Here is a 27,892-nt window from a genome sequence, read left to right as displayed (position 1 = left end):
TGTGCGTCACCATTCAGGGATGTAAAAATGTCTCCCTTGGTCACCAGAGGATAGGATCAGAGCAAAGGTAAAACCCATTTTCATTAGCGTAATGGAATTAGAGGAATTACTGGAAGGTAACCGGCCTGGAGCCTGGAAATGATGCCCTAGGACAAGGGGGGGACAGGAATGGGTTAAATAGATTCAAGAGAAAGGTCAAAGATAAATGACTTCGGTGTGTGGGGAAGGCTTTGGTGGTTATGCTGGGGAAGGAGATGGGAAGAAGGGAAGGGGATGACAGGAGGACATATTTTGATGCCTCGATATCTGGAAACCTTGAAGAAAAGATCGCACGACTACATAGCTTTAGAGAAGCAGCATGGCTCAGTAGATAGAACATGGGCCTGGAAGTCGGAAGGTCCTGGGTTCTAATCTCAGTTCCGCCTTGTGTCTGCAGTGTAACATCGGGCAAGTCTCCAACTTCTCTGTGCCTCCGTTACCTCATCTGGAAAATAGGGATTAAATCCTACTGCCTCTTCTTAGACTATGAGACCGTGGGAGATAGAGATTGCGTCCAACCTGGTTATCTTCTATCTACCTCAGTGCTTAGAACACTCCTTGACACTTGGAGGTGCTTAACAAGTAGTAGAGAAGTAAGAGAAGCAGCATGGCCTAGTGGACGGAGCAAAGGCCTGGGAGTCAGAAGATCATGGGTTCTAATCCCGGCTCTGCACCTGTCTGCTGTGTGACCTTGGGCAAGTCACTTCACTTCTGTCTACCTCAGTTACTTCATCTGTAAAACGGGGTTTAAGTCAGTGGGCCCTATAAGGGACAGGGACTGTGAAAAACTCCATTTGTTTGAAGCCACCCCAGCGCTTAGTAGAGTGCCTGGCACATAGTAAGCACTTAACGAATACCATCATTATTAAGTACCATTATTATTACTTATTAATAATACTAACAGATACCACTTTAGGAGAGACTCTCCTTGGTCCAAATTGCCTCAACCTTTCCAAATTGTGAGGAATGGGCTTCTCCCCAGCAGTGGTGGGTGAAGAGGGAGGATCTGCCTGACACCCAAGGGACTCACCACAGACCCCCCCCACACACCAAAATGTGTGTATATGTGAGTGTTTTGTGGGGGTGGGGGGGTTACAGGTCACGAGGACCTCAGTTGATTGAAGACCCCTAACAGCCAATCCACAGGGCGGAGGGTTCGAATGCTGCTCAGCCTGTCGAGGGGCTGCAAAAATTGGGATCCCGAGCCATGCACCCCTAGACCCACACTCCTCATTGCCTCCCCTTTTCCTACCCCTCCTTTTCCCTCCACTCCCTCCCTCCATCTCCTCCCCATTCCTGTGTTTCCTAGACCTCCTCCTCCTTCTATTGCTTCTGCAATCCCCAAACAATCAATCAATCAATCCTATTTATACTGTACTAAGCACTTGGGAGAGTATAGTATAACGGAGTTCGTAGACACATTCCCTGTCGACAGTGAGTTTACAGCCTAGAGGGAGAGCCTGAGCCTCAACCCTGGATCACCCCCACAGATGGCTTCCTCTCACCCTACACCCATGCAGCCTACAGAATCCCAGGTATCAGAGACGATTTCTGCTACCTTTCGTTTATTGTATTTGTTTAGCACTTACTATGTGTCAAACACCGTTCTCAGGGTTGAGTTGTGGGCCCACTGTGGACAGGGATTGTCTCTATTGCTGTACTGTACTTTTCAATCGCTTAGTACAGTGATCTGCACACAGTAAGTGCTCAATAAATATGATTGAATGAATTAGGTTGGATACAGTCCCTGTCACTATCAGGCATAATCCCCCTCTAATCTCTCCTGTCCCTCCCCAATCCCTCCCTCCTCCTACCCCTTCTTCAACTCTCCCATCTTTCCCAGAGATATCTCTAGAGGAGTTCTCCTACCTTCTCTCAAAATCCAACCTCGTCACCTACGCATCCGACTCTATTCCTTTGCACATTGTCAGAACACTTGCCCCCTCCCTTCCTCCCTCCCTGCCATCTTCGACTGTTCATTTTCCAGTGGCTTCTTCCTCACTGTTTTCAAACATGCCCATGTCTCCTTATCCTAAAAAAACCCTCCTTTGACCCCACAGCTCCCTCCGGTCATCACCCCATCTCCCTCTTACCATTCCTCTCCAAACTCCTTGAGTGGTTTGCCGCTGTCTCAAGTTCTTCTCCTCCATTTCTATCCTTGATCCCCTCCAAACTGGCTTCTGTCCCCTTCGCTCCATAGAAACTGCCCTCTCAAAGATCACAATAATCTGCTTCTTGCCAAATCCAACGGCCTGTACTCCCCATCCTAATCCTCCTTGATCTCTCAGTTGCCTCTGATGCTGTCAACCACTCCCTTCTCCTAGGAACATCATCCAAACTTGGCCTCACTGGCATTATCCTCTCCTGATTCTCCTCCTATCTCTCTGGCTGCTCATTCTCAATCTCTTTCATGGGCTCCCCCTCTGATTCCCAACCCCTAGCTGTGGGTGTCCCTCAAGGTTTAGTTCTGGCTCCCCTTATATCCTGCATCTACACCCAATCCCTTGGAAAACTCATACCGCTCACATGGCTTCAACTACCACCTCTTTGCAGACAATACGCAGATCTACATCTCCAGCCCTGATCTCTCTCCCGCTCTGCAGTCTCACTTTTCCCCCTGCCTTCAAGATATTTCCATCTGGATCTCCTCCCGTCACCTCAAACCTAATATGCCTAAAACAGAACTTATCTTCCCACCCAAACTCTGTCCTTTCCGTAACCCATCACTGTAGACGGCACCACCATCCTTCTTGTCTCACAAGCCCATAATCTTGGCTTTATCCTTGACTCCTCTCTTTCATTCAACACACATATTCAATCCATCACTAAATCCTGACGGTTCCAACTGAACAACATCACTAAAATCTGTCTTTTCCTCTCCATCCAAGCATCATCCTCCCACAATAATCTAATCACTTATTTTACCCCGCCCTGATTACTGAATCAGCCTCCTGCCTCTCCCCACTCCAGCCCAAATTTCACTCTGCTGCCCAGATCATTTTTCTACAAAAACTCACTGTCCATGTTTCCCCACTCTCTCAAGAACCTCCAGTGGTTGGCCACCCACCTCCACTTTGAACAGAAACTCCTCACCATTAACTTTGAAGCAGTCAATCACTTTGCCGGCTCCTATCGCACCTTGCTACTCACCTACTACAACGCGGCCCACACACTTTGCTCCTCTAATGCTACCTTTTTCACTGTACCTCAGTATCATCTATCTCACTGCCGACCTCTCGGCCAAATCTGGCCTCTGACCTGGAACGTCCTCCCTCCTCATATCTGACAGACAATTACTCTCTCCACCTTCAGAGCCTGTTAAAAAGGCACACCTTCTCCAAGAGGCCTTCCCTAAGTAAGCCCTCCTTTCTCCTAACTAAGCCCTCCTTTCCTCTTCTCTCACACCCTTCTGCATCACCCTGACTTGCTCCCTTTATTTATCCTCCCCTCTCAGCCCCACAGCATTTATGTACATATCTGTAATTTATTTATTCATAATAATGTCTCTTTCCCCCTCTAGACTGTAAGCTTGTTGTGGGCAGGGAATGTTTCTGTTGTATTATTATACTGTACTCTCCCAACTCTTAGTACAGTGCTCTGCACACAGTAAGCACTCAATAAATATTATTGATTGACGTACTGATTCAACACCATTCATTGTTGAAAAAGTAAAATACTAGTATTAGCTTGTTTCTAGACTATAAGATGCACATGTCTACTGTCTATATTATATTGCACTCTCCCTAGCACTTAGTAGAATGCTCCGCACGCAGCAAGCGCTCAGTAAAGGATTAATTCATTCAATCAATCATATTTATTGAGCACTAACTTTGTGTAGAGCATTGTACTAAGCGTTTAGGAAGTACAGTTCAGCAACAAATAGAGACAATCCTTGCCCACAAAGGGCTCACAGTCTAGAAGAGGGGAGTCAGACAACTGAACAAGTAAATAGGGATCAGTAGCATCATTATAAATAAACAAAATTATAGATATATACACATCATTAATAAAAATACATAGAATTGTAATTATAAATATGTACAAATATATACAATTGCTGTGGGGCATGGAGGGGGTAGAACAAAGGGATCGAGTTGGGGCGATGGGGAGGGGAGGGGGAGCAAAGGAAAAGAGGGGTTTAGTCTGGGAAGGCCTCCTGGATTACGACTGTTAATATCAGTTCTACCGGTATTGACGAAGCACTTCTTGTTACAGAGCACTGTACTAAGTCCACAAATCTGTTTATTGAGCACCCAATGTGTGCAGAGCACTCTGCTGATCTTCTACAGTGTGCAGAATAGTGTACCAGTCACTTACTATGAGCCAAGCAATATACTGAGCACTGAACATCACATCTGCTGGGGCAGAGCGATGATCTGAGCGATTCCATATAGCTGTTCTTGGCTCTTGAAGGAAATGCTCTGGACAGTGAAGGATTCAACTATTCGTACAGGAGATCCTATCAATCTGTACAGCCAAAGAAAAATATCGTCTGACTGTGATTGTAACTGGGTACAGGTTGACTCCCCAGTCTATTCGGGTACTAAGGGCTGTGATTATAAAGGACTGCACATTTTGAGCGACTGTGCTTTCCCACTGCTCCCAAGCAGGTCTGCCCTAAAACGGTCTAACAGAGTCAGACAGGAGGTTGACAATAGGCAAGTGGACAGTTTCCATGTGACTGATGATGCCTCTAGGCATCTGGTTTATGTGTTCCAAATTAGCTCTGTAATATGATGCACGAGCATCATTATGAGCATATGTACTGTATTCCATGTGATGAAGTAAATCCCCAGTGGCACCTCATAACATCACCAGTAGCAGCCATCCAGGTCCTCTTAATCATTTTTTTAGGCTCTCTTATACATCTCTCCAAAGCATCTGATAATACAGAGCGTCTTTTTAGTGAACATCGGCTGTTCTTTACCATGGGGCTCTGGGGACAGTGCTCACGTTAGAATTGCCGACACCCATCGCTGCTCTTCAACTCCTCCCTTACACTGTCCTAACTGCCCCAGAGCCAGGCCTCACACCCCTGGGGCAAGAGAGGAAAGGTCTTTCCGAGGGGCTAGCTTTCGTCCCCCTTTGGGGGAAAGGTTTTTTCCCACTCCCTCATCAGCCTCCAAGAGGAAGCCTCCAGGTGCTTACCACAGTCTCTGGCAGGAATACATTTGGGACTCACAATTTTAAATGAATTTTCCTCCACCAAAATCGATATATTGAGTGTTCTTGGGTGGCCTAGCATTGAACCGGGCACTTGAAATCTACATTAAAGAGCAGGTGGCACCTTTCAATAGAAGAGCTGGCCAAGTAATGGATTTTTTCTGATATGAAAATGATATTTTTCTGATATGAAAATAGGGGAAGCAGCATGGCCTAGTAGATAAAGCACAAGCCTGGAGCTAGAGGATCTGGGCTTTAATCTTGACTCTGCCACTTGCCTGCTGTATGACCTTGGACAAGTAACTTAACCGCTCTGTGCCTCAGTTTGCTCAACGGCAAAATAAGGATTCAATACCTGTTCTGCTTCCTTCTTAGACCGCGAGCCCCCTATTTGACAAGGACTGTGTCTGACCTGATTAACTTGTATTTATCCCAGCGCTTAACAAATTCCATAAAAATCATCCAGAGCTAAGCTGTAAGCATGACAAAAATGTAATAAGCATGACAAAAATTGAATAAGCTATGTGCATTTTCTGTACCAGTAGTGTCTGTGTTACATCCATCCATCCATCTTTTAGAGCTATTATAGCAAAACAACAACCAAAAAAACCCTTCTCCAAGTAGCACATGCATCAATAAAGCAAGAGACAGTGTTTACATAACAATAAAAATTCATAACTACTGAAAAATCTTTATAAAATAATTTTTAGCCTATACAAGAGAGGAAATTATGTGAAGGAAATTTGCCTTAAATTTGTCCTTCTGCACCCCGCCTCCCTACCCCCAACCTCCAGAATGGAAAGCTAAAAAAAATTCTAACCAGAATGCCAGTGGAGTTGTGGCCACCTCTTTACCCTCTGCCCCAGTGAATGCTGCTCAGCTTTCTGGGGGGCAAAGGGGAGAGGCAAGGGGGTCCCCCTCCAGGGTAGCCTCAACAAGAATCTTTCTTCTCCCAGAGCTGAGTTTTAGCCAATTCTAGCACTGATTCCTCCCTAAAAACCTCATAAGAAGATTCTCCCTTTTTAGGGAATAAAATCCTTGTGTGCAGGAACTTTCCCAAGCCCTTAATCCATCACACTGCTCCCAATTACTACAAGAAAATGTCTTGAAGCTTTGAGAATATTCCTGCACCACCAGTGATGGGAAGGACAGTCAGGTCTAATGTCGGAGGAGACAGGAAGAGTGAGAAACAGGGTCAGCTGAAGAGAGTATGGGGGTGATTTTGAAAAACAAAATGATATTCTAATAATTATTATTTGTGTTGGTGCTTGCTAAGTGCTTACTGTGAGCTAAGCACTGTTCTAAGTGCTGGGGTAGCTACAAGTTAATCAGGTTGGACACAGTCCCTGTCCCACATTGATCCAAGTATCTTTATCCCCACTTTACAGATGAGGGAACTGAGGCCCAGAAAAGTGAAGTGACACGCCCAAGGTCACACAGCAGACACGCGGCGGAGCCGAGATTAAAACCCAGGTCCTTCTGACTTTCAGGCCTGTGCTCTATCCACTAATAATAATAATAATGTTGGTATTTGTTAAGCGCTTACTATGTGCCGAGCACTGTTCTAAGCGCTGGGGGAGATACAGGGTAACCGGGTTGTCCCACGTGAGGCTCACAGTTAATCCCCATTTTACAGATGAGGTAACTGAGGCACAGAGAAGTTAAGTGACTTGCCCACAGTCACACAGCTGACAAATGGCAGAGCTGGGATTCAAACCCATGACCTCTGACTCCCAAGCCCGTGCTCTTTCCACTGAGCCACCCTGCTTCTCACTAAGCCAAGCCCCTTCTAGAATGAGCTCCTAGACAGTAAGGGGAGTCTGGAAAGAGGAGAAAGGACAATCAAATAAATCAATGATATTAATCGAGGGCTTACTGTGTGGAGAGAACTGTACTAGGTGCTTGTGAGAGTACGGTATAACAGAGCTGGTAGACGTGTTCCTTGTCCACAATGAGCTTGCGGTCTAGAGGGGAAGACAGACAGTAAACTGTAAAATGTAAAAGATCAAGGTCAGCAGCATGACCTATGATTAGAGCATGGGTCCGGGAGTCAAAAGGACCTCGGTACTTATCCCAGCTCTGTCACATGTCTGCTGTGACCTTGGGCAAACCACTTAATTTTCTGGAAAATGGGGATTAAGACCGAGAGCCCTCTGAGGGACACGGCCTGTGTCCAACCCAATTATCTCACCCCATCGCTTAGAAGGGTGCCTGGCACACAGTAAGTGCTTAACAAATACCACAATTATTATTATTATAATCTAATTATTATTATCGAATTATTTTTAGCACAGGAAGGCATCCACTCCCCTTGATTACGTTATTCAGCTTGTCCTCAGTGTGAATCCATTTCTGGGCAATTTTATGGGCAGTAGAATGGGGGTGGAGGCTATATTAGATTTCTCTGGTAGGGTATGACTAGGATAGGAATGATGAGCTCAGCCCAAAGTATTTGCAGGGAATTAAAGAGGAGGAACTGTAGTCTGAGAGCCTCAGAAAGCCTTCCCCAATTAATTTACAACAATTAATTCACAACATCCCCAGCATGTCAGCTTGGCCATATGTGTGATTTTTTTTCCTATGCCCAGCACTCATGTACCTATCCAGTATTTTAAATATTTTATTAGTACTTTGCCATTTTATGATGTATTTGACCTGCTTCCTGCCTTACCCTTGTTGCTCCTCCGGCTTTCACTCTCTATAAATAATATTGATCTGTTTTCCCCACTATAAGTTCCTTGAGGGGAGGGAATGCATCTTGTCAAGTGTTTTTAGTGCCTGGCCCTCAGCAAGAGCTCCTCCAAGACCACTGATTAACCTGGACTCAATATTGCAGATTGCCTTATAAGAAGCACTGTGGTCTAGCGGATAGAGCACAGGCCTGGGAGTCTGAAGGATGTGGGTTCTAATCCCAGCTCTGCCACTTGTCTGCTGTGTGATCTTGGGGAGGTCACTTCACCTTTCTGTGCCTCAGTTCCCTCATCTGTAGGATGGGCATTAAGATTGTGAGCCCCATGTAGACTGTGTCCAACCCAATTAACTTCTATCTACCCCAGTGCTTAGTACAGTTCCTGGCATGTAGTTAAGTCCTTAACAAAAACCATTTAAAAGAAAAAAAAAGGACCACAACAAGGAGCTTGAGTTTAGAAAGCTGTTTTTCTTCCCCAAGGGATCCCTTCCCTGTGACCTAACGGGACTTTAGGGGAGAGATCCAAAACTTGCTTAGCCTCCATTGTTTTCATGACTCTGTCCAGCCTGTTTCCTTTATAGCACTAATTGTCCTAAGAAGTGATGGCAGGGAACGGCATTAGCCCAGAGAAGCTTAGGGAATTAGACTCCAATTTACGTCTTGGCTGACCAGCTTGTCATAAGAGGGTGGGTGAAGTGTAAAGTGGAGGAGCAGATGCAAGATACCCTAGTCACACTCATTCACAGGCTAACCAGTTTCTGCTACTTCAGGGCACGATCAAATGGCAACCTGAGTTGAGAATTCCTTAAAAATAAAAATAAAAATGCAAGAATGTCATGGCACCTGGTGGTGCCCAGGAAGAACATCCTCGGATTTCGAAGTTGCAGGGAATATGTCTACCAACTCTGTGGTATTGTATTCATTCATTCATTCATTCAATAGTATCTATTGAGCGCTTACTATGTGCAGAGCACTGTACTAAGCGCTTGGAATGAACAAGTCGGCAACAGATAGAGACGGTCCCTGCCGTTTGACGGGCTCACGGTCTGATCGGGGGAGACGGACAGACGAGAAAGATGGCAATAAATTGAGTCGGGGGGAAGAACATCTCGTAAAAACAATGGCAACTAAATAGAATCAAGGCGATGTACATCTCATTAACAAAATAAATAGGGTAATATAAATATATACAGTTGAGCGGATGAGTACAGTGCTGAGGGGATGGGAAGGGAGGGGGGAGGAGCAGAGAGAAATGGGGGGAAAAGAGGGTAAGCTGCGGAGAGGTGAAGGGGGGGCGGTAGAGGGAGTAGGGGGAGAAGGGGAGCTCAGTCTGGGAAGGCCTCTTGGAGGAGGTGAGTTTTAAGTAGGGTTTCGAAGAGGGGAAGAGAATCAGTTTGGCGGAGGTGAGGAGGGAGGGCGTTCCGGGACTGCGGGAGGACGTGGCCCGGGGGTCGACGGCGGGATGGGCGAGACCGAGGGACGGTGAGGAGGTGGGCGGCGGAGGAGCGGAGCGTGCGGGGTGGGCGGTAGAAAGAGAGAAGGGAGGAGAGGTAGGAAGGGGCAAGGTGACGGAGAGCCTCGAAGCCTAGAGTGAGGAGTTTTTGTTTGGAGCGGAGGTCGATAGGCAACCACTGGAGGTGTTTAAGAAGGGGAGTGACAGGCCCAGAGCGTTTCTGCAGGAAGATGAGCCGGGCAGCGGAGTGAAGAATAGACTGGAGTGGGCGAGAGAGGAGGAACCCTCCCACAAGCTTAGTACAGTGCTCTGCACATAGTAAGTGCTCAATAAAGACCATTAATGATGAATGAGTCCCTCAGAGAAGCTGCAGCCTGCATCCTCTGGAGAGTTGCGCCGAATGATCGCCCAATGACTACCTTGTCGATACCCACCGCCCCAAAATCCAGTTATAATGGGGATTTCATTTACTGGGCCTTCTGTCCAGGCTTGGACCCAAAGTTACCTACACGCAGGAGAGTCCTGATGAGGGGGCGGGAAGGAAGAGAGAGAAGGAAATGCTGAGGATGATCAGATTAGCAGGCTCATCATCTGATGGTCTCTTGCCCGTGTTTCTTGCCAAATGCTTACTTCTACCCTAGGGAAACTATATCTCCTGCTCTCCGCAATTTATTTTGCGTTTGTCGCTCCCTCTCTTTATGACTATGTGGGCAGCTGGAAATGGGGCTGGACCTGATTCTAATAGGAGCTTCATCAGGCAAAATGTTCTTCAGACTCCTGCAGTGTGCCTCCCTGTGATTTGATCCACAGAAAAGCAGGTCTGTCTGTATTCCCAGTGCCGGCAGAGAAGCCCTGCAGCTTAGCACGACTCCGGGAGTCTGTACTGACGAGCAGGAATCTCTCCCGTCATGGAAAACAGTCACTGGCTTTTTCTACTTACCCTGATCTCCTTCTCCTTGAAAGGTAAGCGACTGTGGGAAGGAGTCCAGGTGGAGTTTAGCTATTCTTTCTTTTTTTTAATTGCAACTCTATGTCGGTGGGAATTGTCTGTAATACTGCCCCGGGTTTAGTGGTGAAGGAAGAGTTTACTGAGACTTCGATGAGCAACGGCTGGTATTATATGATGCCTGCAGGATTCTTGCCGCCTATGTTTTTATTGTTATAGCATCCTAATTTCCTACTATTTAGAAACGAAGTCCTGTTCTCCCAAAGCTTGGAGGAATTCGAGGTTGCTAGAAGCTTAGAATACTGAAAGGAGCTCCTTTTTCTAGCCGCTTAAACCTTGCAATACTATTCTTTAGTTGGGTCCCTTTCAAACTTGAAGACTAACGGCAAGGTATTTTAACTTAAAAGATGCACACATCCTTGGGGTACAGAGTAATCTAATACCCAGAAAGATGATGGAAGTACAAGAAAGAGAGGAGGTGGTTAATGTACTTAGGAAATGCAGTTGAAGCAGCTTAGGAAAAGGAATCAAAAGATGAAAATCCCATCCTTCTCAGGCAATTTACCATTAGGGCTATGATTTGCCAAAGAATAAGGTGCATACCCATGAGGCTTGTTCATCTGAAAAGAACACCACATTTCCTAATCGTACAAATTGACCCATGTAGGATATTTGGCTAATGAGAAAATAGTTATCTTATCTTTCCCAGATTTTTTCATTCCTCAGTTTTCAATTGTTTGTAGGATGAGGACTAGAAGCCAACACCATTTGCATAATCTATTCCAAATTTTATGGGGAACTTTGCTTTGGATATGTGGTACTGATGTAGACCCTGAAGAATCTCAGAACAGAGAAGGAAGAAAATGGGAAGAGTTCTGATTCCCCTCCCTGCTTGACCTCCCTCATACCCTCACCTCCATCACCGCCATTTTGGGATTAAAACTCTCAGTGATTGGAGGAGTTTGATAAGGCCTTATAATCTTTGGGATGGTCAATGTCCCTTGAATTCCAAGGTAGAATTTGGCCTTTTCAGGAACAGTCTTGCTTAGAAGTAAACCATGCCCTCCCACCCTTACTAGAGATCAGAAAAGGATTGAGAAGCAATAAGAATCTCAGCACTGAGGGAGTCAATGGCACTCTTTCTCTCTTTCTCTCTGTGACCTGAACTACAGTACTACCTGAAAGACCCCTGGGCAGAGCACATAGTTGTGGGAGGGAGAAAAAAGGAGTTCACGTCACCCCTCAGTGATATTTAAATGAGCTAATCTGAATTGCTGAATTGTACTTCCCAAGTGCTTAGTACAGTGCTCTGCACACAGTAAGTGCTCAACAAATTCGACTGAATGAATGAATAATCTCTTCATTTATACAGTAGTTACTTATCGGAAACTCCCTATCGGTCTGAGGCCAAGACTCCTGCAAGAGGACCTAGGGGGACAAGGATCAGCTCCTACCTTGGCTGAAGTCTTCCTGAAAACCAGTTTGAACAAGTAAAAGATAATTTTGTCATGCCCGGTCCTTGTACTGTGCTCCGTACACAGCGGGTGCCAGTTAAATGCGGCCTCTGAGCAGATCTGCCTCTCCCATTTCTTTAAACTAAGCAGAAAGCTCTGGATCCCTCAACAAACTTAGATCCACAGACTCACTTTCCAATGAGTGGAAAGGGAGGGATTCCACTGAACTTCCTGCTTATTCTATTAAGAGTTACAGTAATGTCCTCTTCGCTTTAATGGGTGTTTGACTAAATCTTTCGAAGCGCGTTCTATGCAGTGTCTACACTGGCCAAAGGCTTCTGGCCGTCGCTGCCTTTCCCTCCTCGTCTCCCCCTCAGATCAAGCAGTAGTTGATCTGAGGCCAGGCCCAGAGACCTCGACTCACAAAATGGAAGACGGTAAACGAACTCTCTGTGGAAATTGTGCAAAAGCTGGAGAAGTGTCCCAGTCAGTAGTGGGTTTGAGACCATTCATTCCCTCAAAAATCAGATCTTCACACTGGACTGTCTCTTTGGAGCAGGCCCATCGAGGCTTCTCTGTCAGGCTACTGGGTGGAGCGCTCTACCAATGCCATTCTTTCCTTTCCCTCAGTTTCTCCAACAACTTTGCCCTCAGCTTCATCTTTATTTTCTCCTTCAGCTTCGTGGAGTTTGGGTGGAGAGGGTTTCAAATAGTCTATTCCATCCCACGGCATTTCTATAAACTAGAGAATGTGTATTCCCGGGCAGCCCGTGGTCCCTAACAACATTTTTGATACCCTCTCCCATCGATGTTAGCTGCCTTTTATATAAAATACCAGCACTGACTGTTTACTTCATTGACTGTCCAACCAACCTTTATCCCCCCATTCCCCTTTTCCCCCACCAACCCCCCTTCCCATTCCTTATCCCACCCTCCTCTACTGACACTTTTTTCCAAATCAAAGTCTAATAAAAACCACTTGGATTCTTCAACTAAAATTCTAACCAGCCGGTCCATTCAGCTCACATGGACACCACGTGAGGACTTGTACAGCCATTTCAAGAACAACCACATTTAGAGGATACCCATCAGAGAGTGGGATTCATCGGGTTTTATCGTCTTATTTCATTACCTCCCCCCAACTCTACATATTTTCACCTACCAAATAATGTTCATTCCCCACACTTTGTCTTCTCATTTTTACTCATTTCTCATCCTTTCTTCTTGCACTTACAAATGCGTATAGATGTGAATAAGCATGTCTAATAAGAATGTGAATGTAATGAGGTGGGTGTTTGAATGTGTGGGGTCGTGAATGATATTGGGTTGTAGGTTTTCATTTGCAGGGGCTGGGGGAGGGATCCAAGATTGGGCTACTTTGGAAGCAGGAATGATAACTGAAGAGACGGGTGGGAGACCCAGAGGAATTTGTGGGGCACGAGGGGCCGTGGTGTTTCAAGCCTATACTGGCGATGGGGAGGAGGAGGAGGGAAAGGGGGTTGGAGAGAAAGGCTCAGAGGGTGGAGTGGGTTTCCCAAACCTCCCGCATTGAAAGCAGCCCTCCTCTCCCCTGCATCTGATTTCTCTGTTTCCAGTCCCACACAAGAGACGGTAACAGTAAATCTTGACTTTCCCACCCTGGAGTAACCCTGCCAACAATCACACCCAGTTGAGGCTGGCAAACAAGAAAAGCAGCATGGCCTAGTGGAATGAGCACGTGCTTGGGAGTCAGAAATGCTGGGTTCTAATCCCAGTTTTGCCATTTGTCTGTGTGACCTTGGGCAAGTCACTTAACCTCTCTGTGCCTCAGTTCCTTCATCTGTAAAGCAGGGTTTAAGACTGTGAGCCCTACGTGGGGCAGGAATATCTCGAATCTACCCCAGCACTGAGTAGAGTGCCTGGCACATAGTAAGTACTTAACATATGCCACAATTATTAAACACGAAGGATCAGTCTCCCGATTCCCGCTCTCTGGGCACCTCTATCCTGGGGACGGGACCAGTGATGTTTTTGTTTTGTTTTTTGTCCTGAGGCATGGTTATTTGTAAGCCACATTAATATTTTCACCTTTCCTCTTGCCTTCTCTCCAGGTGGGGGTTGCTCTGAAGCTGAGCACCGCCTGTTTGAAAAGCTCTTTAACAATGGGTACAACGACATGATCCGGCCCGTAGCCAACGTGTCGGATCCAGTCATCATTCAGTTTGAGGTGTCCATGTCCCAGCTGGTGAAGGTGGTGAGTAACGGACCACTTCTTACTGCCTTCTGGGGAAGAAAAGGCAGGAGAGGCCGGAGTAGCTTATAGTCATGCAACTGAATAGTTTCCTTTCTTTCCCTTAAAACCAGGATGAAGTGAACCAGATCATGGAGACAAACCTATGGTTGAAACACGTAAGTTGAGATGCGTGACCACACTCCACCCAAATGGCTTTCATCAACTTTGGGTTCCCGTAGGGTGTCGGATCAGCTTCCGTGGCTGAGGAATAAAATGGTTTAACGTCTGCGCTGCCCAGAGCGGGGATATTTGGGTTAATTTATAAAGCTCATCCAGACTCCCCACTGCTCCCCCCATACCAGCCCAGCAGGGCCGCTTTAATCCGTGGGCAAACGGAGCGATTGTTCTCAAGGAGACCTCCGGCTAGGGAGGTCACGGGCAGCACTGAAGAATACTGGACCCTGTAATGTAACTTGCAGTTTAACATTCGGTATCACAAGGGCACACATGAAAAGATTCTTTGGGGAAATTCTTAGAACGTCTTTAGCTGTTGAATGTGTTAATAGGGATCCCCCACCTCTTCACGTTGCTCTAGAGCTGTCTTCTTCCTCTCCCGGGTACCTGCAAACCAAGGTTCTCTTCTGAGCTATGGCCAATCCAGCGACAACAGTCGAGGCAGGGGAAGGCTGAGTCCTGAAAATCAAAATACTAGACATACAGGGTGCCCACTGCCAAATCCATAATGGATGAGGGAACAAGCCAGATGAAAACCAGGCTGTCCAGTATAAAACCAGATGAATGGCCATCGTATCTCCTGCAGCCATCTTAGTACCACTTTTTTATGCCTCCTCTCCATTCTTATCTCCTCCTTGCTCTTACCTCCACTGCAGAAACTGCTCTGGGATGAAAGGTGAACTTTGACCCGAAAGTGCCAGAAGGTCATAAGTTCTAATCCCGGCTCCGCCACTTATCTGCCTTGTGACGGTGGTCAAGTCGCTTCACTTCTCCGTGCCTCAGTTACTTCGTCTGTAAAATGAGACTGTTAGCTCAACATGGGACAGGGACTGTGTCCAACCCGGATTGCTTCTATCCACCCCAGTGCTTAGAACAGTCTGGCACATAGTAAGCGCTAAACAAACATAATTATTATTACTGTTAATACTGTTGGACCGCCGCTATACCAGGATCCACAAGAACCTTTCTGTGGCTGGTTCTAGACCACCTCACTTTAGTTCCTGAACGCTGCCCATGGGACCCAGAAAAATCAGAAATTATCTATTGCCAACTGTGGGACCCTTGAATTTAAGTCAGATCCCAGACATCAGCGTGGCCATTCATCCTGTTTTAAACCAGGCAGTTCAGTTTTCAACTGATCTATCCCCTGCCCAAGACAGATTTTGAATTGGTCATCCTTTTGTGTGATTTTTTAACTGTCAGCAACCAGCCTAGCTCACCTGCAACTTCTCCTGCCAAGTTAAGTGGCTCAAATGTAATGTCTGAATTCACTTGGATGTAGGAAGGGAATGCAAAGGATCTGGAGAAGGTGTTGGAGGGGGAGGTCACGGTACACCAGAAATGTGCTCTATGTTCAGGCAAATTTAGGGAGACTTTGGCAAAAATGGCATCCTAGTAATAAAAACAGTAATAATAATGGCACTTGTTAAGCATTTACTATGTGCCAAGCACTGTTCCAAGCTCTGGGGTAGATACAGGTTAATAATAATGTTGGTATTTGTTAAGCGCTTACTACATGCAGGGCACTGTTCTAAGCGCTCAGGTAGAGACGGGGTCATCAGGTTGTCCCACGTGAGGCTCACAGTTAATCCCCATTTTACAGATGAGGTAACTGAGGCACAGAGAAGTTAAGTGACTTGCCCACAGTCACACAGCTGGCAAGTGGCAGAGCTGGGATATGAACCCATGACCTCTGACTCCCAAGCCCGGGCTCTTTCCACTAAACCACGCTGCTTCCATCATTTGAAGCTGCTTGCCAGTGTCACGGGCGTCTTGGCTTTATTTTATTTTTTTTTTTTTTGACTGCCTTCACCGGCCACCCTGCTAATTACAGACAATTGGAGAATGATTTCGAAGTATTTTATTAAACACTGCTGCCCACTCACTGAAAGACTCGATTTCCGAGCTTCATCACAAATAAAAGTGCAGCTCCGTAACTAGCTCGTGAAATGTCTGACAGGTTTCCTAAAATAGTCCTTTGGAAGGGAAATTTTCCAAAGGCAGGAAAACGGGAAGGTTGGGAAGCCCAAGAGCCGCCAGCCTGGGAACTCGATTCTTTCCTTGTGCAAGGCTGACATCTAGAGACTTTCCTGGGTTTGGCAACAAGTAGCTAAATAGGATCCCGGATGATCCTATTCCTTCCTTCCTCTCTCCTTCTGTTGAAAAAGGCAGACAAAATAATAATAATGATGATGTTGGGATTTGCTAAGCGCTATGTGCAGAGCACTGCTCTAAGCGCTGGGGTGGATACAGGGGAATCAGGTTGTCCCACATGAGGCTCACGGTCTTCATCCCCATTTTACAGATGAGGCAACTGCGGCCCAGAGAAGTGAAGTGACTTGCCCACAGTCACGCAGCTGACCAGCGGCAGAACCGGGATTCGAACCCATGACCTCTGACTCCCAAGCCCGGGCTCTTAGGTGGGAGGTGATGAGGCAGGGTGATAAAACCTGATGAACCCCACTCTCTCGCGGGCATCCTCTAAATGCGCTTGTTCTCGAAAGGACCGTACTAGTCCATGGGAGCCGAATGGCCCCGCTTGGTTAGAATTTTAGTTGGCGGAACCAAGTGGTTTTTGTTAGATTTTGATTTGGCAGAAAGCGTGAATAGAAGAGGGTGGGATGAAGAAAAGTCAGTCCTGCCACTACCTTTTTATGGTTATTTGTTCAGCCCCGATTAAGCGCCGGGCACTGTACTAAGCGCTGTTGTGGATACGCGCTGATCAGGTTGGGAAAGGTCCATGCCCCACTTGGGCTCACAGTTTTAATCCCTATTTGACAGGTGAGGGAACTGAGGCACAGAGAAGTGGAATGACCTGCTGAACGTCACACAGCAGACAATAATAATAATAATGTTGGTATTTGTTAAGCGCTTATTATGTGCAGAGCGCTGTTCTAAGCGCTGGGGGAGATACAGGGTCATCGGGGTGTCCCATGTGAGGCTCACAGTCTTCATCCCCATTTGACAGATGAGGTAACTAAGGCCCAGTGAAGTGACTTGCCCAAAGTCACACAGCTGACAAGTGGCAGAGCCAGGATTTGAACCCAGTGGCGCAGCTGGGATTAGGACCCAGGTCCTCGGGACTCCCAGGCCCGCGCTCTACCCACTAGGCCACGCTGGATCTCAGCAGCCACGCTACTGGAGAAAGAGAGGGCTGTGGTCTGTCAGCTTACAGGGAGGAAGGCGTTCCAAGCTGGGTCAAAGAGTAGGAGAGGACGGAAGTGGGAGCTTTGAGAGTGAGGAATAACTAAAAATTACCTTGGGAGGAACAAGGAGAGCAGAGGAGCAATGTGGCTTAGTAGAAAGAGCCTGGGCTTGGAAGTCAGAGGTCTTGGGTTCTAATCCTGACTCCGTCACATCAGCGGTGTAACTTTGGGCAAGTCACTAAACTTTTCTGTGCCTCAGTTACCTCATCTGCAAAATGGGCATAAGACTGTGAGCCTCACGTGGGACAACCTGATTACCTTGTACCTACCCCAGTGCTGAGAACAGTGCTTGGCACTTAGTAAGCCCTTAACAAATACCATCATTACTATCATTATTATTATTTGCTTAGAGTTGAGGGGAAAGAGAGTGGATACGTAAAACATTAAAGGCTTTAAATGTGCCAAGCACCGTAGTAGACATTTAAGACTGGCTCAGGGGAAACAGCATGGGCTTGGGAGTCAAGGGTCATGAGTTCGAATCCCAGCTCTGCCACTTGTCAGCCGTGTGACTGTGGGCAAGTCACCTCACTTCTCTGTGCCTCAGTTATCTCATCTGTAAAATGGGGATTAAGACTGGGAGCTTCACGTGGTACAACCCGATTATGCTGTATCTTCCTCAGCGCTTAGAACAGTGCTCTGCACATAGTAAGCACTTAAACAAATACCAACATTATCATTATTATTATTATTAAAGACCAGATAGCCCCTGTCCCATATAAGGTACACAATTTAAGAGGAGGCAAGAGCAGGCATTTTATCTCCATTTAGCAGAAGGGAAAGCAGAGGCACAGAAAGGCAAAGTAATTTGCCCAAGGTCACAGGTTAGACCAGTCACAGAATGGGATTAGAACCCAGATCTCATTCCCAGTCCCATGTTCCTTCAATAATGTGCATTTATCTACCTTTCTCCCAAGTAGTTCATATCAAATAGTAATTTAGCTGTACTTAAACCTCACCTTTTAACCACTGCCTGCTGAATTTGAGTGTTGGTGGTCACTAGGAAGTCCTATATGGAAGTTTCCTTCCTCCTTCCTTGAAACAATAGAATATGTGTGAGATGAGAGCTAAATCAATAGTACTTACTGAGCAGTGACTTTGTGCAGAATACTGTACTAAGCCCTTGGGACAGTACAATCGGGTAAAAGAACATAGTCCCCGCTCTCGGGGAGCCCACAAGGAGATGGACAGACCCAAGCCATTCACAAAAAGTTGGAGGGAAAAAAAATAGCACTATAACAATTGATAGCAGACGTGCAGAAAGATAAATAAGTGTAAATTAATTTGAGGAGAATATGCCGAAATGCCGACCATAGGTTAACAAATTTAAGTGATAAGGCAGGAGTTGGATGGAGGCAATGTGGGGCAGAGTTTGATCGGGGAAGGCTTCCTGGAGGAGGAAAGATTTCAGGAGAACGTTGAAGATGGAGAGAGCTGTGGTCCGGTGGACTTGAAGTGGGAAAGAGTTTCAAGCAGGAAGAAGAACATGAGCAGGGGCATGAGGAAGGAAGAGTCGAGTACAAGGCACAGTGAGATGGGTATTTGGGAAGAGTGAAGTGTGCGGGCTAGGTTTTGATAGTTTAACCAAATACACACAGAAATGGAACAGAGTTTTAAAAATTCTCCTATAATCTAGTAAAAGCAAAATGTTGATAAGCCCTTTACCAAAGCTCATTGTCTTTCTTGCTGACCATTTCAGTTTCCCCAGGCTGTGCTGGGGCACTGTGCTGAGTTCGTGGGTTCTTAGCTTGCAGACCTATTGGGCTCCGTGCCTTTGACCACGAGACAAAGGGTAGTCTGCTTTATACGCCTCTCTTGTTACCGGACCATCTTCTACAACTTGCCCACAAGCTCTTCTTTTCAAAAGCGCTCCGTTGTTTCTGTTCACTTTGAGAAACAAATTTTAAAGCACGACTGCTCTTTCCTAGACCTATCAGACCCCTCTAACGGTTGCGATCGTGTAAGCAGCCAGTCACGGTTGTGGAGTGATTTTACTGTCATGCTGTTGAACATCCCTGAGCAGTAGGAGATCATTAACTCCTGTCAAATAGAAGAGCGGCTCAGGGAAACAGACTCCTCAAATCAGATTCCAGTACGGTGAACATACCATCACCTTACAAGCACACCCTTGTGCCGCATACCAAATCTCCTCTCCACCATCCCACGGAATATCTTTCTATCGATTTTTCGTTAGGATTCCTGAGAAAATGAGGCCTCGCCTACCCTGCTACAAACTACTACAACCCATCTGCCCTCTGGTCTCCTCTAATGCCAACCCACAGTCTGAACTTAACTCTCTTTTATCCCGCTGCCCCCACCTTGCCCTCATCCTTCCTTAGACCTGGAACTAATGTTAATGTTGGTATTTGTTAAGCGCTCACTATGTGCCGAGCACTGTTCTAAGCGCTGGGGTAGACATAGGGGAATCAGGTTGTCCCACGTGGGGCTCACAGTCTTAATCCCCATTTTACAGATGAGGGAACTGAGGCACAGAGAAGTTAAGTGACTTGCCCACAGTCACACAGCTGACAAGTGGCAGAGCTGGGATTCGAACTCATGAACCCTGACTCCAAAGCCCGCGCTCTTTCCACTGAGCCACGCTGCTTCTCCAACTCCCTCTCCCTTCGTAACTGACGGTCCTCCGCTCTCCCCACCTTCAAAACTCGCTTAAAATCGTATCTCCTCCAAGAGGCCTTCCCCGACTAAAACCTCATTTCCCCTCTGTGCTGTCCCCGCCTCCGCCTCACCTACTCACTTGTCTGTGTACCCGTCAAGGACTCTGACACGTACTTCAGCACCACAGCATATATTCTTACATTTTATTATTTCCCTTATCTGTAATTTATTTTAACGTCTGCCTTCCTCTGTAGTCTGTAACCAGAATCATATTTACCAATACTATTGTATTGCACTTGCCCTAGTGCTTAGTACCACGCTCTGCACACAGAAAGTGCTCACTAAATACGATGGATTTAATTGGATTTTCATGCAGGGCCTACATCTTTTAAAGTCTCCAGTTATAGACCTGCAACTTCATCTTGAAAGTATCCAATTACAGACCTGCAACTGTGTTCGTGATTAACCAGTCTTCATCATTTGCTTGTCCAAAAATAGAAGTTACGGAAGATCTTTGTGATCTCCCTTTGGATGGGTTGGCTTTTATCTTTTACAGAACTTGTGTCCTTGGGAGGGGAGCATCCATCAATCAATCAAAAGTATCTATTGAGTGCTTACCGTGGGCAGAGAACTATACTGAGCGCTCGGGAGAGTACAAAACGGTTGGCAGACCCGATCCCTACCCTTCAGGATCTTACAATTGTGGGGATGAAGGAGGCGGGGTGGGAAAGACAGAGAAGCAGCATGGCTCAGTGGAAAGAGCCTGGGCTTGGGAGTCAGAGGTCATGGGTTTGAATCCCCACTCTGCCACTTGTCAGCTGTGTGACTGTGGGCAAGTCACTTCACTTCTCTGTGCCTCAGTTACCTCATCTAGAAAATGGGGATTAACTGTGAGTCTCACGTGGGAGAACCTGATTAACCTGTATCTCCCCCAGCGCTTAGAACAGTGGTCTGCACATAGTAAGCGCTTAACAAATACCAACATTATTATTATTATTATTATTACATTTTACACCATTAAATTACAACAGGGAGGCCCACAGCAGAAGGCTCCTTGGGATAGGAATACTATCAATCATCCATTGCACACTTACAGTGCAAAGCACTGGACTAAGTGCTTGGGAGAATACAAAATAATAGAGTTGGTAGATACGTTCCCTGCCTTCAAGAAACTTAGAATCTAGAGAGGGAGACAGATAATATAAATAAATTACGGATATGCACCTAAGTGCCGAGGATGGGGTGAATCAAAGTGCAAACCCACGTGCAAAATACAAAGTATGTTCCTAGCGGTCTAAAAATCAATATCCCTCCCTTGTTTCCAAGGAGTATTTTACTCACCCGGCAGGATCCGGCCAATGGGTCTACAGGACAGAAGCTGTAATCTCAATTGTTTGATGAAGAGTAATACAGGACCAAAGTCAGCAAAGTTCCTGAGATGCGAACGCATGAAAAGCTGGGGGAGAGGAATATTACTGCATAATTTAATCACTGTCATTTTAAATCTTTCCTTCACTAGATATGGAACGATTACAAGCTGACGTGGAATCCAGCCAATTACAGCGGGGCGGAGTTTATTCGTGTTCCCTCTAAAAAGATTTGGAAGCCGGATATTGTTTTGTACAACAAGTAAGGATGCCTGGGGCTATTTTAATATGAGTTTGCTGAAAATCAATCACATCTCAAAATTACATTTAAGATGGAATTTAATTTTCAATAGTACCCTCATTACATTCTCAGTCCTAGCCAATGAGGCAGAAATATAGATGTTAAAAAAGCAGGGCTAGATAATTCATCTTTTATTAATGGAGCTAGGAGTCCCCTCTGTAGAGTGATAAATTTCTAAATCATCCCGTACGAATATTACAAATACAGCGATATTACATTACATTTGGTTTTATAGCCATTTTTCTTTGTGATCCCAAAGGATGGAGACCTCACCTTTCCATCTGTGCCAGTGTCACTCTTTTATTACCCTAATCATTATGGAGTTCTTCATGTTTCCAACGAAATTCCTTTTTGTTTTTCATGGTATTTGTTGAGCACTTACAGTGTACCAGGCACCATTCTAAGTGTTGAGGTAGGCATAAATTAATCAGGCTGGACGCAGTCCCTGTCCCACATAGGGCTAACGGTCTTAATCCCCATTTTGCAGATAAGGTAAGTGAAGTACAGAGAAGTGGAGTGATTTGCCCAAGGTCACACAGCAGACAAGTGGCAGAGACAGGATTAGCACCCAGATCCTCCAGACTCCCAGCCCTGTGCTCTATCCATTAGGCCACACTGGTTCTCTGTTGTAAATTCAACCCATTTCCATTGGTTTGGTCCTCTGGTGACATTCGGAACTACTGGTCAGGATCCTGCTCTAAACACTCTTCAATGGCTGGAGAGGATTAATAGCACCCTGTAGCCTTTTCTTCAAGTTTAACAATCCCAATTCCTTTAACCTTTACTCATTTCCCCTTATTGTCTATATTATCTGCCCCCACATACTTCTAAATAGCCCAGGGATAAAGCGGAGAGCAAAGGAGGAGCAGCATGGCCTAGTGAACACAGCCCGGGCCCGGGAGTCAGAAGGGCCTGGGTTCTAATCCTGGCTCTGCCACTTGTCCGCTGTGTGACCGAGGGCAAATCACTTAACTTCTCTGTGCCTCGGTTACCTCATATGCAAAGAGGGGACTAAGACTGTGAGAGTCAAGTGGAACACAGACTGCGTCCAACCCGATTAGGTTGAATCTACCCTACGCTTAGTACAGTGCCTGGTACAAGGTAAGCCCTTAACAAATCCCAGAAAAAAATCCAGAGAACCAAAAACAAAACAAGGCACTGAGAGGGATCTGAGAGGCCTGACTTAAAGGGTTTTCTGGGATGGACTGAAGCAAGAGTAGAGTGGGAGCTCTATATGTTAATGCCACCATAAAAAATTCCACCATTTCTTTTCATATGGTGGTGCTAGGGGAATCCTGTACTCACTGATCAATTGTCCTCTCCTCTCCTTGGTCTCGGTACCCTTAAGGGTAAGACCTAAAGATGATTCATGAAGTCAGTGAGGGTCCAGGGTGTGTGGGCCGCTTTTCTGTTCTCAGAGTTATTGTGTTCTATGACCACAGCTTGCATCTGTTCATCCTGCCTGCCATTTTGCAATGGGAATGAGTGGTTGTAAGGGACCGGGCAAGAGTGTGTGTGACCGAGCGCAAATCATTACCACTTCTGTGACAACAACTCAAGTGCAGGCCCTTTGAGAAGACGACATATGTTTTCTCTCAACCATTGCTCTACTCTATTTTCATAGCATATTGTCAGATTGAGCTCGTAATCAGAGCCTCTGTGCGACACTCATGGGTCGCACTGTCAGCAGTGTTGTCTTTGAACCAAAGAACAGCTCGACAGAACCTGAAAAATATTTTTAGGCTCCCTCTTACTTGATCTTCCTTAAAAAAAAAAAAAGCTGGGCTTTCTTTCCCCTCCCTTTTTCCCTAAACCCATTTTTCTTTCTATTTTGCCTCTTCAGTGAAATTCATGCATCTTCATCCAAGGAATCAAATTGAATGAAATTTCTTTCTTAAACCAGGTTCAAAGGGTCTTTGGTGCTCTCTTTTCAAAGGCATTAATAATATCATTAATTATTATGGTATTTGTTAAGCACTTACTATGTGCCAGGCACTGTACTAAGCGCTGGGGTGGATACAAGCAAATTGGGTTGGACACAGTCCAATTAATGCCCTGAATTGCATTAAACATGAAGGGCTTGAAAATCATACAGAAGAATATATACATTCATGTCTGACTCCCCTTCTAGCCTGTAAGCCTGTTATGAGCAGGAAACAACTGGTATTGTTGTACCGTACTCACCCAAGCATTTTGTACAGTGCTCTGCACATAGTAAGCCCTCAATAAATATCACTGGGTGATTGAATTAGTCGCACCCAGGACATAATTTGACGGTTCTTGGAACTACTGATTTTTTTTTCATATGGTGGCATTAACAACATTATCACAACCTCAGAAATAAAAGTCATCGTGATAGTTCATAATAGACTTTTCTTGATATGGAGCAACATCAAGACTCCTTTAGGATGAAAGGAAGGAGCAAAAAGATGACTGAGGAAGAAGGGAGGAGAGGGGGGAGAAAGAGAACAATGAGCTATAAAGGGAAAAAAATTAAAAATGTGGAAACCTAGCAGCTACTATTCCATTCTATTCAAAATCATTTGATGGACTTTTTTAAGACTAAAGGTACATTGTACTGAATTAAGTCCTAATTAAGAATTGGAAGGGAAAAGAAAATTCCAAATGGCACATTCAGTGCAAGGGACAAATCTGAAAAGCTGAAACTTATGACACACAGGACAGAAATTTCACCCTCAATCACAGAAAAAAAAAAACTTTCACTTGTTAGTAATTGAAAAGACACCTTTTCTTTGACAGCTTCTTTCAAAATGTCCACCATATGTGGCACCTGTTACCCAACTGGGGACTAGCTGGTTTGAGCAATTTCATTGCTTTCATAATTCTTTAAAAAAAAAAAAAAAGGCAGTTCCAAGTGCCTTCACCATTCACAGATATTGACTATTTTTTCAGATATTTTCAGCAGAGGAAATCTTGCAAAACATCTTTACAACTGAAACAATAATGATAATGATTTTGAACTATTGATTGTAAAGGGAAATTTGATCATTCATTGCTCCACATTCCTTATCTTTTTTTTTTCTTCCCTTACAGTGCAGTTGGAGATTTCCAGGTAGATGACAAGACCAAGGCCTTGCTGAAATACACCGGAGAAGTGACCTGGATTCCTCCGGCAATTTTTAAAAGTTCATGTAAGATAGATGTGACGTATTTTCCATTTGACTACCAAAACTGCACCATGAAGTTTGGCTCCTGGTCCTACGATAAAGCTAAGATCGACTTAGTTTTAATAGGCTCTTCTATGAACCTCAAGGACTACTGGGAGAGTGGAGAATGGGCAATTATCAAAGCTCCCGGATACAAACACGACATCAAATACAACTGCTGTGATGAGATTTACCCAGATATCACCTACTCTCTCTACATCAGACGCCTGCCTTTGTTCTATACTATCAACATGATCATTCCCTGCCTGCTGATTTCTTTTCTGACTGTACTGGTGTTCTACCTGCCTTCAGACTGCGGGGAGAAGGTGACTCTGTGCATATCGGTCCTTTTGTCTTTGACTGTGTTTCTGCTGGTGATCACCGAAACGATCCCCTCCACGTCTCTGGTGATTCCCCTGATTGGAGAGTACCTCCTTTTCACCATGATCTTCGTGACGCTGTCCATCGTCATCACTGTATTTGTTCTGAACGTGCATTACCGAACCCCCAAGACCCACACGATGCCCCAGTGGGTGAAGACTATATTCTTAAACCTGCTGCCCAAGATAATGTTCATGACCAGGCCAGGAAGCAACGAATGGAACGCACAGAAGTCGAGGCCGCTCTACAGTGCTGAGCTTGCGAATTTAAACTGCTTCAGCGGTTCGGGTTCGAAGTGCTGCAAGGAAGGTTTTATTTGCCAGGATGCGGCATGCAGTTACTGCCATCAACAGCGGATAAAGATCTCTAACTATAGTGCCAATATCACACGAAGCTCAAGCTCTGAATCTGTTGATGCTCTGCTTTCCATTTCAGTCCTGTCACCGGAAATGAAAGAAGCCATTGAAAGTGTCAAGTACATTGCGGAAAATATGAAAATGCAAAATGAGGCCAAAGAGGTAAGCCTAATATAATAATCATCATTACGGTACTTGATGAGCACTTACTATGGGCCAAGTACTGTTCTAGGCGCTGGGGTAGATACAAGTTAATCAGGTCGGACACAGTCCCTGTCCCACATGGGGCTCACACTCTTAATCTCCATTTTATTGATGAAGTAACTGAGGCCCAGAGAAGTGAAGTGTCTTGCCCAAGGTCACGTAGCAGACTTGTGGCAGAGTCAGAATTAGAACCCAGGTCCTTCTGATGCCCAAGCCTGTGCTCTATCCACTAGGCCACTCCGCTTCTCTACATTTGATCTGTTCATATCCAGCATCACTCTAATTGTACCTAATCTATTCCTCCATAAACCCATCTGAAGGCAAAGTATAAAAGGATTTTTTTGACAAGTTAATCACAAACTTCTCTAAAGTAAAGAAAATGTTCTTCAAATGGAAGCCTATTTTATATGCTGGAAACGTGAACGCCATAAAGGGACGCTGTAAAATTTCAATGGAAAGCAAATGCTAATTCTAAAATGGCCAAATTCTAGTTATTATTAATAATAATAGTATTTCTTAAGGGCTTACCGCATGCCAAGCACTATTCTAAGCACTTCTCTAGCCTTTACCTTCATCAGCTACTCCAGAATTAATCAGTGGTATTTACTGAACACTTACTTTGTGCAGAGCACTGTGCTAAGTGCTTGGGAGAATATAATGCAGTTGGCAGACACAATTCCTGCTTTCAAGGAGTCAAGTACTCTATATTTTGAGCCCTTAGTGCCAGTAATAATAATAATGAGTGCTTGCTAAGCACTTACTACGTGACAAGCACTGTATTAAGCGCTGGGGTAGACAGAAGATCATTAAATTGGACACAGTCCCCGGTCCCACCTGGGGCTCACAATTTAAGTCACAATAGTTTAAAAAGAACAGATCTCTCCTTTTTCCTTTTTTATAATTCTGGCTTTGAATTTAGGAAAGTAGGTTCTATGCTCATCATCTAAGCAATTTTCCCAAGGTATGAAAGCTTTTTTACAAAGTGGAGGAAGACTTCTGAACTATCAAATACTTTTTACATTTCCGCTTCTCTAATGAAAGTTTCCCAAGATGAACTTTTAAAAGTGGGGAATTTCTACAGCAGAGATCATGGAGTTGGAATGAGAAATCTTCTGAAAAAAAAAACCTATACCATTCTGTATGTAGCACCTATATTTCTATAGATAGAAAATCAGATTTTAAACTATTCATACTTTACCCAATTTTGTAGTTTAAACGGTGAAAGTATACGTATTTTGGCGTTGGCCTTAAATTCCATATTTATGTTTTTCAGATACAAGATGATTGGAAATACGTTGCCATGGTAATCGATCGCATTTTTTTATGGGTTTTTATTCTGGTATGTATTCTAGGAACAGCAGGGTTATTTTTGCAACCCCTGATGGCAGGAGAGGAAATGTAGATATTTAAAACACATGAATTATAAAAGGCTGTTGCTACCCCCACTGACAAAAGCTCACATTCTAGGTCGGTATATGACATAAAGTTTCTCTCCGCATTCAATATTCCATTAGTAGCACAAAGATTTCTCTTCATTTCACTGTAAATAACCTCTCTTTCCAAAACGTTAATGTTAACGCGAAGTAACAGAGTTGGACCTAGGTATCTTTCAAGAAAAGAGAGAGACAACAGTGTAAGTAATGTTTGCATTTGTAATAATATGAAAATATGGGTCCTGGGTTGAAAAACCGTGCACATATCTGCATAAGCAAACCTGATGGTAGAGTGAAAAAGTTCATGGAACCAACCAGTTTTTGTTGGGTTTTTTTAATAGCACTAGAATGAACAAGTTCATTAATGAACAGAAGGCTTTACAATAATAATTTTGAGGCACAAATGGAACCAATAAGATTTTAAAATTGTAAATTGGGCTGGGGCAGACAAAAAGCATCCATCAGTGCCACAGGAGGGTTTCTTTATACAAACTCCTCATTGGTAACTGCACATTTTAAAACAAACCCCTGATTTCGGTTTCTTCAGGGAATCTAGGACATTTTAAATTTTGAAACTCAAAATCTCTTACCAGAAAAGACTGCAGCTGCCACCGTCCTCTTCTCCCTTCCCCCAATCAGATCTTTAATAATAAAATCATATTTGAACATTTACT

The 27,892-nt window shown here is 44.9% G+C and overlaps 1 protein-coding gene across 1 annotated transcript; it reads left to right on the top strand.

Annotated features, from left to right (window-relative positions):
• Positions 1-91: 91 nt before the first annotated feature.
• Positions 92-27,892, top strand: CHRNA3 (cholinergic receptor nicotinic alpha 3 subunit). Its single transcript, XM_039912190.1, has 6 exons — positions 92-116; positions 13,835-13,977; positions 14,088-14,132; positions 21,529-21,638; positions 24,732-25,743; positions 27,059-27,892. The coding sequence occupies exons 1-6, from the start codon at positions 92-94 to the stop codon at positions 27,185-27,187; spliced, it is 1,464 nt and encodes a 487-aa protein (XP_039768124.1). The 3' UTR covers positions 27,188-27,892.

Source organism: Ornithorhynchus anatinus, chromosome 5 (genome assembly GCF_004115215.2).
Source record: "Ornithorhynchus anatinus isolate Pmale09 chromosome 5, mOrnAna1.pri.v4, whole genome shotgun sequence".
NCBI classification, from domain to species: domain Eukaryota; kingdom Metazoa; phylum Chordata; class Mammalia; order Monotremata; family Ornithorhynchidae; genus Ornithorhynchus; species Ornithorhynchus anatinus.
Note: the sequence above shows the minus strand (reverse complement) of the source record. Positions and strands in the feature narration are given on the sequence as shown.